The sequence below is a fragment of the Buceros rhinoceros genome, unplaced genomic scaffold (assembly GCF_000710305.1).
Source record: "Buceros rhinoceros silvestris isolate BGI_N320 unplaced genomic scaffold, ASM71030v1 scaffold10181, whole genome shotgun sequence".
In the NCBI taxonomy this organism is placed as follows: domain Eukaryota; kingdom Metazoa; phylum Chordata; class Aves; order Bucerotiformes; family Bucerotidae; genus Buceros; species Buceros rhinoceros.
In genome coordinates, this window is record NW_010395984.1 from 21,293 (window position 1) to 34,740 (window position 13,448).

At 43.6% G+C, this 13,448-nt stretch overlaps 1 protein-coding gene across 1 annotated transcript in view; it reads left to right on the plus strand.

Moving 5' to 3' along the window:
- Positions 1 to 11,571, plus strand: part of LOC104501851 (cyclin-dependent kinase 15-like) — a gene marked incomplete at its 5' end in the record, with an annotated part of 32,013 nt that extends 20,442 nt beyond the window's left edge. Inside the window, 3 exon segments of the mRNA XM_010145732.1 lie at positions 3,460 to 3,508; positions 6,075 to 6,214; positions 11,462 to 11,571. Of these exon segments, the coding sequence (XP_010144034.1) occupies positions 3,460 to 3,508; positions 6,075 to 6,214; positions 11,462 to 11,571 (299 nt within the window).
- Between the last annotated feature and the right edge of the window lie 1,877 nt (positions 11,572 to 13,448).

Sequence of the window (13,448 nt, forward strand, 5' to 3'; positions counted from 1 at the left end):
ACCTCCTATCTGTCTGGAGCTGGACACGGGCTGCAGTTTCCAGCCTGCCACACAGACAGAGTTCTGCTTCTGTCTTGCAGCCACGGAGATTTTGCTAATGAAAGAAATTTTCTCTGTGGGCCTGCAACACCAGCGCCTTCATCCAACAGTGCTTGGCATCCCCTTTATCTCTCTTCATCAATTAGGAAAGTTTAACTTTTGTCCTCTGTCTTGCTTGCCTCATTATCAGTTCATTAGCCACTTCCACCTGGGTTTTCATCCCGGAAAGTATTTCCACATTAGCACATGCTGCCTTGCATACCGATAGAACATAACAAACTCAAGCACTACCTTTCAGATCTACTGGTATTGTTAAAAAAGCCAATCAGCCCTACACAATCCCATCATTGTATGTCTCTATCATCACTGTAAGATAATTAAATCAGTAGTTCATCCACTTTTGGGAATGATATCTAAATATTCTTTATCTCTTACCTTTAAGGGGTAGCTGTTTTACCATTTTAGATTGGCCTTAATCTTACAGTAGGGAAAATATTTACTCCTCTGTTCTCACCCAGCTCGACACAATGGGTCCGCAGCATTCTCTAAGGATTTGTCTACATGGGGTCAGTCAGGAGATTAATCTGAACTGATTTAAAGTGGATTAGTTAACTGCATTAAATCCTTGAGCAGAGACACACTGTTTTCTTACCCATATCATCCATTTACAATCAAAGCTCTGTGTACTGAAAGTGGCAAGTTTGGCAGTCCTCGCTCAGGCAGAATTCTCCACTGAGAGATTTGTTTGGACAGGGACAGCAGTAGTTGGCTCACTGGCTCTTACATTACCCCTTGTAGATAATTATTAATCTCCATATTATATAAATGATAAATTTAAGTCAAGAGGCTTGCTCAAGACAGTGAAGATCATAATTCAGATATTTCTCCCAGTTCCCAGCAAGCAAGCTGGTATTTCGGTCTGTAATGTAAAGAAAAATCCTATTTCCTTTTTGTAATGTTAATCCTGAAAAGGCACTTCACAAAAACAAAGTGACATTTCACTTAGATATTATTGAAACATTTTGCCTTGCTGTTACCAACTGAACGTGAATTTTAAAAATTTTATGTTAAACTCATTAAAGAATATTAATGTTAAAAGATTTCAGTAGAGTTAAAGTACAATATTTAAGTAGTCTTGCCATTTTTATTAAATATTAAAGGAAACCGATATATTGTAATGGAATGTTTCCCTCTCACAAATCAAAATTTTCTGGCAGAAAGTTACAACATCTGAAAGGTTTTGGCTAGCTCTGTGAAGAGGTAAAAATTTCTACCTCATACAAAATAATCTTATGCCTTTCTAAACCATTTTTAAAATTATTTTTCTTCTATTCTGCCTGGAAACTTTACATCTTTACTCAAAACGGACAATTTATTTCTCAACTTTTACTACAGTCAAGGGAGCAAAATGAAGGAAAGAGGATCCAGAGAAAATGTTATTAGTGATCAAGAGGAATGTTCTGCAGAGTTAGTCTCAGTGACTGATTTATGAAGGGGCTATCCAAGATACTAATATGTAAGTTCTATATATTAGTGATAATTCCAGTGCTCGGCCATTTACTGCTTTAGCAATTACCTTAGTATTTGGGTGTAGAACACTTCAGTTGTGAGCTGTTACTTACCCTGTGATAGACAGGTTTTACAACCTGCTTGTCTGGCTTAGCAGTGAAAGATTGCTGCTGGAAAGGTTAAGTGCTGAAGGTTCAGTCATTTGCAGTTTTTCAAATTTTCAAGTCAGACACTGAGGTACTGAGCCTCTGGACGAAGGCAGAGGGGACACCTGCTTTGTCTGTAGCTGGCAGATTCTGTCTCTGAATGATGTGGCTGGTGCTTCCATGCACGAAGGGAGGACAGTGCAGCATAAGCCCCAGCTGAGCTCCAAGTCTGCTGGTAGCAGAGCAGTGGCACTTGTCTCCTGGTGGTCTCCTGCTGTGGGGAATGCTTGTCCAGACCGGGCTGGAAGAGAGGCCTACACCATCCTTCCTCCTCTCCTTTCCATGGCTAGAGCACTGCTCATCTCTGCTGTCAGAAATGGTGCTCAGGAAAATGTAGGTGGATAGAAATTACAGGCTTTCTAATGAGGTAAATATTTCTGTTGATCAGCTCTAAGGGGAAATCTTCCAAGCTTAAGCCATTCATTGATAGCTAAGCTTGAGAAAATACATGCTTTGTAAGGAAACATTCAAGGAATGTATTCCTCTACATTTTTCACAATATTTAGAAATGTGTCCTTGAAAAATGGCAACAACAACACAGCCTTCCCAAAACTGCAAATTCTGCAATGTTCCAGTCTGGTAGAGATGTTTGAATCACTAAGTACGTAGGTCACTCCAAAAGTACTGCCCCCATTTACCACGTATTTCCATGGAAGCTACAACAGATGCAAAGAGCCCAGTAACACTATTTGACAGAGCAAATTCTCAGCTACAAAACTGTTTTGAACAGAGTCCCCACCACTGGCTGTGCATTGTCACCAACGATGAACAACAGCCCCTGTGCCACGCTCATAACAATCTGTACCAGCAGAGGGGACCCACCGTCACTGTCACCACTGCTGGAACGTGGCACCCACCCCCTCACTGTGCTGACACCCACTGTCTGGTCTCTGTAAGCGTTCAGCAGCCTCGATGAGTGGCAATGGTGCAGTTTTTTCCGCGTGGAGGAATTCAGTGACACCCCTTTGTTTCACAGGCACTGCCATGTCAGGCGCCAGGTTGTCAGAGCGCCCCTCTGCTGCCGTCTGTCGCACGGCAACAAAATTCAACGGGATGTTGGCGGGAAGGTTCAACCTCTACTGCCACAGCACCAACATCCGCCTCTGATGTCGTCACGGGCCAACATAATAAAATAGCAGGCGTTACTTTTGGAGCAGCCCTCATAGCCTACATGAAGATGGTTAACTTGATAAAGAACAAACTTAGTGAGAGGTTGACAGCACCAGCGAAACAAGATGGTGGCACCCAAGAGCCCTTGCTCTGTCCCCAGTCTTTCTGTCAGACCCATGCAGAAAAGCCCCTGGTGCCCACAGGTCAATACAGGAAGCTCAGCAGCCCCTGGGTAAGCCCAGACAACTGCTGGGGATTCAGGCCTGGCACCGCGTTCCGCTTCCTCCGTGTGGAGGCTTTAGGGACTGATACTGCTTTTACTGAAGTCAAAGCCAAGACTTGCTCTGTAACAGAAGGAGGCCCAAGGCCTATATGCACAGATGTATGAAAGCAAAGTGTTACAGAACTAGAACTGCCTTATTAACATCGATGCTGGTACTCACGTCCTACAGGAATAATGTATATTTATATATACTAAGATGACAGATTCTTTAGGGCCTTTTGAAATTGTGAACACATGGGTTTTTAAGGGCTCAAAGAATGGGTTTTTGCTTGATTTTCATTTAATCCTATGATTGCATATTATGCTTCCTAGACCTGGTTGTTTCCAGGAGACCTCAGAGACTCCGAGTCATCTGTGATAGGTAAGCTACCTATAGTGGCAACGTCAAAATCACCTCTGGGTGTATTTGTTTCTTCATGCAATAATTTAACTTGAAATGAGCTCTTTTGGCAAGCTCGGGAAAAGCAGGTCTAATGTCAGTAAAGCAACTGATTTTGAGAGATCGCAGTAGAGGCAGGCAGGTAGTGGGTTTATTATTCTCAGAGGGGTAGTGATTATTCTCAGATAAGCAGTGATTCAATGACATTATGAGTAGCTTTTTGCGGGGCACAGCTGAATTCAGAAAGTCGACTTTCCCATGCCCTCTTACCTAGACTGAAGACAGATTTTGTGCTATCCCAATTTTCATCTCTGGAAGCAGGCTGTAGAAATGTTGCTCAGCAGTGTTAAGGAAGATGTGCTAGGACAATATTTTTCTGAAACAATTAAGTAATCTTGTGATTAGTCAGGAGAGAAAAATCACATTCTTCAGTGGCCAAAATCTATGAGACTAGAGCCATGATTACATACCTCATCTTGACCAGGCACACCAACACCTCCTGATCACTCCCTGGTGTGCTGAGAAGGGGGTGTTTTTCAAATATATGTATATGTACACACATATACACACACATACATAATGTATATCTATATATCAGTGAAATAAATTTATAATCAGGCAAAGTGCCTTAACCTAGCTCAGAGAGTCCTTAAAAACAAATCCCCCCGATACTGATTTTGAGACACACAACAGACTTCATAGATATGTAGGAAAAGAATAGACAGGAATTGTGCTCGGGTTTGTGTTCATGCACAGGACAAGAATCAAATATTCTCTGAGGACATCATAACTACATTTTTCATTGCTGCTGTTTATTACCTGCTCAGCTCAGTGCTTGGGAACCAGTCCTGCTCAGAGGGAAGTGTGCTGCCCTTCAGAGGTGCGTTTCCCAGGTGCTGTTCTGCATAGCTGAACAAACACGCTGAAGTTTTCAGCAAAGCACAGGTTGCTGAAATGCCAGCCATTGTCATGCACATTTTCAGAAGCACACAAAGCAAAGGCTGATAACACAGATCCTGGAACAGAACAAATTATCTCGCAGCCTGAACAAAGAAATAACTATATTCCTTGCAACTCTGCTGTACTGCACTTCAGCCTTTTGGCCATAATCCCTTGACAGGCCCCATGACAGCCCCACACTGTGGCAGAGCTCTGCACTGCGTGTGGGCCAGCCCCAACTCTGTGTTACAGTGTCCTTATGCTGGTATGGCCAAACGGCTGCCTTGGCATGCTCAGGTCTTGAGAACGAAAGAGCTCCTTCATACAGACTGCTCAGCCATGACTCTCCATGGCCAATTAAGAAATCAAAGGGGAGCTCTGTGCAGAGCTCAGCCACCGCCAGGGAGCCTGAGCCATGGTGGGAAGCGCTGAACCATGCCACTGCCCAGTGTGGGAGTCTGCAGCAGCAGGAACCGAGGGGGCAGAGTCTCCAGCAAGACCCTGCCGTGGCGGGGCCAGCCTGTGGTGCAGCTCGAGCAAGCAGCCTCAGGCAGGATGCTTTGGCTCCCTGTCCTGACCCTGCTTCCCAAGGCAGCAGGGGTTTGAACCGTTTTGCTGGAGATGAGACTTCAGCAGTTACCTAACCACAGTGGGGCCAGATGCCCTTTACAGATCTATTTCTCAGGATCTCTCTCTGGTTTGGTTTTCCCTTTTTTTTTTTTTAATATATTTTGTCTCCTCAAAAGAAAAATATCAGCATGTCAAATGTCCTGTGTAGGAAGGAGCAGTGCAGGAGCAGGGTGATCCTGGTGCCTGATGTCACTTGGAGAGGAAGCACTGGTGGGAGTCGAGGGGGAAGCACTACAGGCCGTGCTCTGATGGGCCTCCTGATGCTGAAACACGATCAGAATAAACAAACAAAGTAAAAGCTGTAAAACTAAATGATTATTTTTATTTGTTTCCTTGTTGGTTTGTTTTCTTTCTCCTACTTCCTCATTCCCAGCTGTGTGCTCCTCTAGAAAGCAGCCACTTGGCATTGGTATTTGCTGGGCATGAAGCTTGTGTGCATTACATCTATTTTAAGCGCTCATCTTGCAGTCCTGAGAAACAGGTTCATCTCTGTGAATTCCCAACGTTTTTTACAACCATTTGTAATACTGGTACTAGCAGAAATGGTATTTTCTTTAGTTTATTAGTTTCGACCTCTGGTCTGCTCAATGGGCCAGTCTGATTATTTTGTGCACTTGCATTGTAACCGTAAACTGGTAAGACCAACCTCTAATATTCCAGGTACAATGTGTAAAACATAGTCTCCCCAGCAGCATTTTCCCTTTTACTTGCAGCCTTCTTTTGCAACAATTTATTTTAAAGTTCCTCTAAAAATATGAGCTTGAGATGAAATCCTGGATGCATATGCTCCAACACAATCAAACTCACATGGAGAAGCAAATGTCCTGGAAAGCTATATAGGCTGGGGCAGGTTTATCCAGCTCCCCTGCATCCCTGCACTATTTCTGCCTCAAGCTCTGAGAAGGGCTGGATCAAGTTCTGGTTCCAGCCTTTTGGCTTATGCTCATCTCCTATGCCATTTTTTCTCCTCTTTTCCTAGACTGAGCAGAGTGCCCGCAGCAGAGGATTTGGCCTCCAGGATGCTTACAGCTTTCCCTAAAGTCCTGATCTCTGCGCAAGATGCACTTCTTGATGGCTTCTTCAGCCCTCTGCCTCCTCAGCTCTATCAGGTTCCTGCTCGTAAGTTAACTCTCGACTTTATCTCACCACGGAAGAGCTACTTCACATGCTATTTATTATGAGTTTCTTCTGTATTTTCAAAGTTTCTCCTATTCACCCAGATGTCTCTTTTCTGACTGCCCTCCCTTCCCTCTCCGATGTGCTGCGAAGTTTCCTTCCCATTGCAAATCTGACACCTTGTTTTTCTGTTTTCTTCCACTTGACCACAGCGTTAATACTAGAAGGGGACCTGGATGAGCTGCCACCATGGTACATTTGCAAAGTGGAGGTGTATATGCTGTGACAGGTCTTTTCTCCCCCATTCTGCAACCCCAGAGGCCCAGAGTTTTGCCTCGGGCCGGCTCACACTATGTATTCAGTGTAACTGACATGCTCTTCCTTCCTGATGCCCTCAATTCCCAGCTGCTCAGCATGATGTGCTAGCCCAAACTCCCCTGGACTGCTCCTCCTGCGCGCTTTTGATGTTCACAGACAACAGCTGTTCTCATACCCTGTTGCACCAATTCTCCCTCAGTTTTACCTGGTTTATTTTCTTCTTCCCTTGCTCCCTTCTCTTAAGCACACAGCTGCATACACACAGACCTACCTCTCCTGCCCTGAGCAGGCAATAAATAAAGGGTCTCTCAAGCTACAGGTCCTGTTCCTTACTAGGCAAAGCTCCCTCCTATCAGGCAACAAGCCAGAGAGCACTCACATTCACTGTCACCTCCTGGGCACCTACTACACTAGTTAGTTTGGTGAGGTTTTTTTAAAGGAGAGCAATTAAGAAGCCTTCTTGGACTCCTTGTAAACCTATTCGAAAACCTAGTTTTACGCTCCTGCAACACATCCCATGTGAAGAAGCAGCCAGCTAGCGTCTCTCCCAAAATGCTGCCCTTCAGAAGGTGCTCTCTGTGTGTGTGTGCAAGAGTGAGAGACATCTGCATTCCTTTTCTGTTCACCCAGCCACAGAGCACAAATCTACTTTGACACTTTTAGAAAAATGAAAAGATGGAATCTCGCAGGAGCCTGCCTGTGCTGGGGGGGTAGGAGGGGAGCATGCACAGCAGGAGGGAAGTTGACTTTTCTTTATACATATAGGGTTTTTTCCATGCAGAGTTTAAATTATGCCTGATAAAAGGAGTTTCGTGGATGTTTCAGTTCTTTCAAACCCTCCTGGCTTCCTCCCAATTAAATGAGGTTTGTCAAAGCCACAGGGCTCTGCTGCTGCCGGAGAGGCGGACAAGCACTTCCCGCAGTGACATCTCCAATCCCCAAGGGAGAAGATGAAAGTGTCAGTGCCGAGAGAGAGAGAGAGAGTGGAAAAAAACAGGTACAGAGACAGACAGTGTGAGAGAAAGGGAGAGAGTGAGGAGAAATAGAAGGAATGAGAAAATAGATTGGCAAAACGCGTCAGTCTCCCCAGAGAGGGGACAGATGCATTTCACCTGGGTTTACACAACATCCCGTAGTTATTATCCCCCATATTGCATTGAGAATACCTTGTGGACAGGAACCTGTACAGCGTTATCATAGCAACCAATGTGTGGGGAAAAGAATCAAAGTCCACAGGGCTGAAACAACTACATGCAAGACCATATTAATGAGTGACTTATTAAGCCTGTAAAAATTAGGCAATTTTGAATAATCCCCCACGTAGCCATCCCTATTGCCAGAATCATGTAAGACATTTGATCTCTTGTGTCACTTTGGCATCACACTATTTTGGAATTTAACTGCTTCATTTTAAAATTCTCTGTGGTATGATCACACAGTGCAGATTTTAAATATATTCTGTTCCCACTTTATTCTAGAGGATGCTGGCTATTAGTCCCCATCCTCTGAAGGAGAAAGTTAAAGCAGAACAGCAAAGAATGAGCTGGAGATGAAAGGTGAAAGGAGGCGGGGTTGATCCCAAGGTGTTTGAGAGAGTAAGAGGGAAACAACACAAAGAAAAGGTTCCCATAAGAGCTTTTTTCCTATTTTTATGAAATAACTTTATCCGTAACTTCCTTTTTATAAGTTGCTATGACAAGCTGGAAGCTAGAGGATGTTTTTCAAAGGTTAATTCCTGGGAAAAAATTAAAAAGACACCCCTCCAAATAGCATGTTTCTGATTACTAAGGGGATGCTGGTGGTTAGAGGCTGATGGCTGCCCCTGGGAAGGGGTAGAGGGAGCATGGGGCTCTTTGCTTCTTGGTGGTCAGCTCCTGCAGAGCAGTTGTTGTTGCTTATGTTGGATGCAAAGTGCTAGAAAAAAATAGCCCATGCTCTAAAAGAGGAAGAATCTGTCTCCTGAGTGGGGCTGGTTCACAGCTGCTCACTCCTGTGCCTCTAGTACTGGAAGGGGCTGCTAAGGCCCATGTTCAAACCCCACTCATCATCTTGGTGGCCTTAATTTTACACAGGCCACCAGCACCTCTGGGTATAGCCACAGAGTAGAGGAGCAAGGGATTCTTCAGCTTCCTTCCACTGTGGCTAGTAGCTTAAGGGGTGGTAGTTACGACCTTTCGTAAAACTGGAGCATTTGCTGTCATTTTTGTGACCTAAGCCCATCCTGAGACAATTATCTTTTTGCAGTGCAGTCTTGCATTACTGCAGCTCTGATAAAACTTTGGTCTAACCCTTTGCCACCTGCTAAAGCAGAATGTTTTCTGTCCAATTAATCTCTCCTGGAAGAAAGATGAGATCCTTGAATCAAGAAAGCGTGAGCCGTGTTCTCAACTCTGTGTCAGTCGGGAAGTGCAAAGGACCTTCTGAGAAGATGTCTCACTCTGCTGTCAGACAGGTCAGACACAGTAACGATGGCAGCTTATTTTCTTAGTTATAGATTTGGTTCATTTCTCCTCTCTTTTGCCCTTGAATGCTTTAGAACAGGCTCGCAAGCAAGGAGGGTGAGCAGTGGCATTTGGGGTTAGCACCAGCACGCTCCCAAGAAAACATAGTGCAAGAAGAGCTCCAGCCAAACAACCCAGGCACATGGGCCAGGGGCTTCTGAGCCGGCATCTCAGATCCTATCCCCTGGACCATTGTGCAGGCTCAGTATAGACCTTTCTCACAGTTCAGGAGACTTTCAACCCTGGGCATATCATCAGCATAGCATTTAGTCATCAAGTCCATCCAATTTGTGCTCCGTGAGGAGGGTTGTGTGTTGTGTGGATGTGATCCTGCTTTGACTAGGAGGGACTTGTTCTTTTGGTTATGGCTGGTCTCTGATTGTTGGCTGCCCCTAGCAATCCAAAACCAGCGTGCCAGATGGCAATGACACTCTACCGTTTTTCCTAAAACGGCCCACTATTCAGCTTTTCAGGGACAAGGGAGGAGGGAGGCTTGATGATGACAGAGCACCATCATTTTAATGCCTGTTGCATCTAAACTAGTGCAAAGCAAGTGTAAGCAATGAGGAGGTTTAAGGCTGCAAGCTATTGCTTACCAAAAATCCCATTAGTGTTGGGATTAGCCAGCGCTGGTAGATGTTATCACAGGGCATGTATAAAGAAGAGCTGGCTTTCATGGATATCTTGTTTGGATTGGCTGTTTTCCCTGGGTTCTCCTACCGAGCTAAAAGATTTATATGGACACTTACGGTTTTTTACTTCTGTTCTTTGCCATCTCTGTATACAGCAAATGGATATCCTTCACTGCAAAGCAGATACAGGTACTTAGAAAGTGAAGTTCCCACCGGGTGCGCTAATCTGGTTTATTATGTGTCTTAATAAGAGAATAAACTAAAGTTGGTGTTGAGCAGCAAATCAGCTGTCACTCCTGAACCAGAAGCAAGCTTTTGTGTGAGGTGATAAAGCAAATCTTTATTTAATTCAGGAAAAACGCCCCTCACTTCTCCTGGCCTGATCACCAGACCTATGGAAGGTCTGCTTGTGTAAATACTGGCAGGATACTGAGGTTTTGTATTCTGTCGTTAAGCCACCACCTTGGAAAGAGCCATTGCCACATCACCGCAGATACATGCCAAGGGCATAGCCTCTGGGGATGTTGCCCTGCTTAAGTTCTCCCCATCACTGGCCTGGAGCAGACATCACACTGGCAGGTGCTGGGCCCTGTTTCGCAGCACAGTTTGAAGGCTAAGACAGGAAAAAAAGGACTGCTTCCTTTGCTTACTTCCCAGCTCGCTCATGCTCTTGCAAAAGCACAACTGGCACAAAGTTTGGCCCACATGACTTGTGGAGACAAAGTCATGCAGACATGGATCAAATGCTCTGACTCCCATTGATCTCAGGCCAGAGAATTTCTATAAAGGTCTTATTGTTCTGGGTGATGAACTGCTCTTGGGGGAGAGTGCTGTTAATATCCTTCACGGAGGCAGATGCTATTGCATTAGAGGTTAGCAGATGTTTTTCTGTATTTTGTCTAACTGCAAGTTATATCTGAGGCTTTTTAACTTCCACTTTCCCTGTAACATTCTTAAATGCAGATCTGAGAAGATTTAGTTGTCTTGTTTACTGTGAGACGTCGGGACTGGAAACCCTATCCTCAGGTTCACTTCTGCCTTCACCCAGTTATCAGTAGAAAAATGGGGATGTAGTGATCAGCTTTCTAAGGCACAAAAGTTAAAGCTAAGTTTGAGATTGTGACAGCAAGCAACCATGAGCCTAGGAACTCAATTAGCCTGAAAGACAACTATCTCATTATCTTTCCTAAAAAGATATAAATACATAAGAATATAAAAATTTAAAATAAAGTCTCTCTTTATTGACTGTCTAGATGACTGAATTTCATTGCTCAATTTCTTTAAATACCCACTTTAGTATTTATTTATTCTAAGCGTGAAGCAGCTACGATAATTAGACTGTCAGATTTCGTAAGTTAATGAGGAGTCACTGGAGTGGAAGGTTTTGCATTTGTGAGATTGCTGAAAGAGAGAAGCTCTGTGCCTTTGCTCTATCTCTTTTTTCTTTTTCTTTTTTTCCCCCTCTGCTGGGTGGGAAGGAGAGAGCTTGGCAGTGCGTAGATCCATTTGAATCCTTTTGATTAGCAGGTTGCATTCCTACCACTGTTCTACCAAATAGTATTTTGCTGGTTCCTCTAGGAAGAAGAAAAAAAAGAAACCATAGATGAGATTTCAAGAGAAGGGTGCCTAGTTTAAAGAAATAATTTTCCAAAAAAATCAGAAGGAACAGAGATGTGAGAAATAGTATCCTGAATTAGTTTATATTGTGGCTAATGTCACATATTATGGCATTAGGAAAGTAGCACGGTGAAAGAAAAGAACCATTTTGCAGCTTTTTCTTTAACCTGATTTTTCCACAGGACAACCAGTGCTCACAGTTCCAGGAGTGAGACTGCAACCTGAAATCTGGGACCTGTTTGCTTCTTGCTGAAAAGACAATCTCTCAAGAGGTTCAAGCAAGTTTTGGTAGAAAGCAGGGAAGATCGATGAACTCTTGGGTAATTGTGTAGTTGCCACTGTCAAAGCTGCTGCCATCATCCTTAGCGCATGAATTTCTTTCTGTATTGAGGGTGGGAAAAGAGAGCTGATAGGGAAAATCTCACAGACAGAGAGAAGAGAGCAGCAAGTCAGTAGCCCCCAATACACAATGCTCAGTGGTATAATGGGAGGTTTGGGTTTATTCCTTTATATTGCCAAGTCTTACACCACTGCTCATTCCTCTGATGCCTCTCCAGTCAAAATATTGTTTCATTTACCCATTTCTTAAACTGACCAAATTGCTTTGTTCACCTTTGGTTTTGTCTATTAAGCTCACATTTTATAGCTTACTTGTTTTGATTTCACATGCAATGGAACCTGAGAAAAGCTAGACAAAATCCTAGCTCAAACAGCCAGGTTTTAGTTAATCTTTATTTTAATAAGACACATCAAAATTATGTTTCAGCATCAACATTATTCATCTCCTTTTTGTTGCAGAAGACCAAAAGATCACTTAAAACCACTGCTATTGAAAGAAATTACCAGAAAATATGCTTTTATTATATCCTGTCTCTTCGTTTACTTTGTGCATTTGTTAACAACATGTGTCCAGTCAGCGTCACTGGCTGGGCCTGTGCTTACAGGGCAGACCTGGGAACTGATCTTGAGGCCAAATTACTTTGACTGTCTTATTGTCTGCCAAGCTAAGAGGAAACCTAGCTGTGATAGCAGGGCAAACATCAGCTATCCATCTGTGATTTCAAACGCATGTAGATGGCATGTACCTGCTATAGGTCCCAGAACTCAGTGCCTGGCCTCACAGCCTCTCTCTACTCCATCTGCCCTTGTCATACAGACAACAGCAGGCAGATAGAACAGCCTTGAGTGTTTTTGAGAAGACCTGTCACTGCCACCCCTGTGACCAGACTGGGTTTTGGAGGCAGCCTGAATACATTCCCTGCTCACCTGCTCAGCTAAGTGTGGACAGGGCAGCTGTTCCCTCTCTGTGATCAGAGAGGAACTAATCCTGCCAAAAAAAGCTCGTTGTCAGTTCCACTAAGGCTCTGGGACAATTTACTTAAGGAGGGCTCTCATGCTTCAGTGTTCAGTGAACTTGGATCTGGCCAGGTTTAAATGATTTTTGAGATTATTTCACAAATAAATATCTTTAAATAGTGAAACTGTGAAAATAGTAGGAGATACGCTTAAACATTTTCTTTTTTGTTGTTGTTGGGTTTTGTTGGGTTTTTTTATAGTAATCTGGCCTCGAAATTATTTTGTCTCTTTTTTTAAAGCTGCTTACAAAACATTCTAAACAAGTTTAAATGTCAGCTCAAGTTTTCTTCTGCACTTCATTACGGGAAAATGTTCTATAAGTGATGATGTTCATATTTATTCTCTTTTTTTAAAAGGGCATCTGCATTCAGACATGCAAGCAAAGTTATAAATGAAAGAGTAATTTCTTTTTTTGTCATTTTAACAGGCTACCAATGGAAAGTAGGGGGTTCTGTATGCTTTTTCAAATCTAATCAGAGGTAGGTAGGCAGCTAAAGCACAACAGCCACATGCTGCCACATGGGAGAATTGAATTGCCTGGGAACATAATGAAACTGGCCAGCCTTCCTTCACTGGACAACCTGAGTTAGGCTACAAAATTAGGCAAAACCAAAAAGCTACACATTCCAGGCTCTGTCATGAATCCATGGCCCCTGAGCAACACGGCAAGGGACAAAACATCATCACACTCACTTCCTTGTTCTGCTTCTGGTTTTAAGAAGAGAAGAGATAGAGCCAGGCATCTATCCCAGGGTGATATATACACTCCATGCCAATACTCTGTCCATTTTCTACCCTATTCCACCTCTTTCC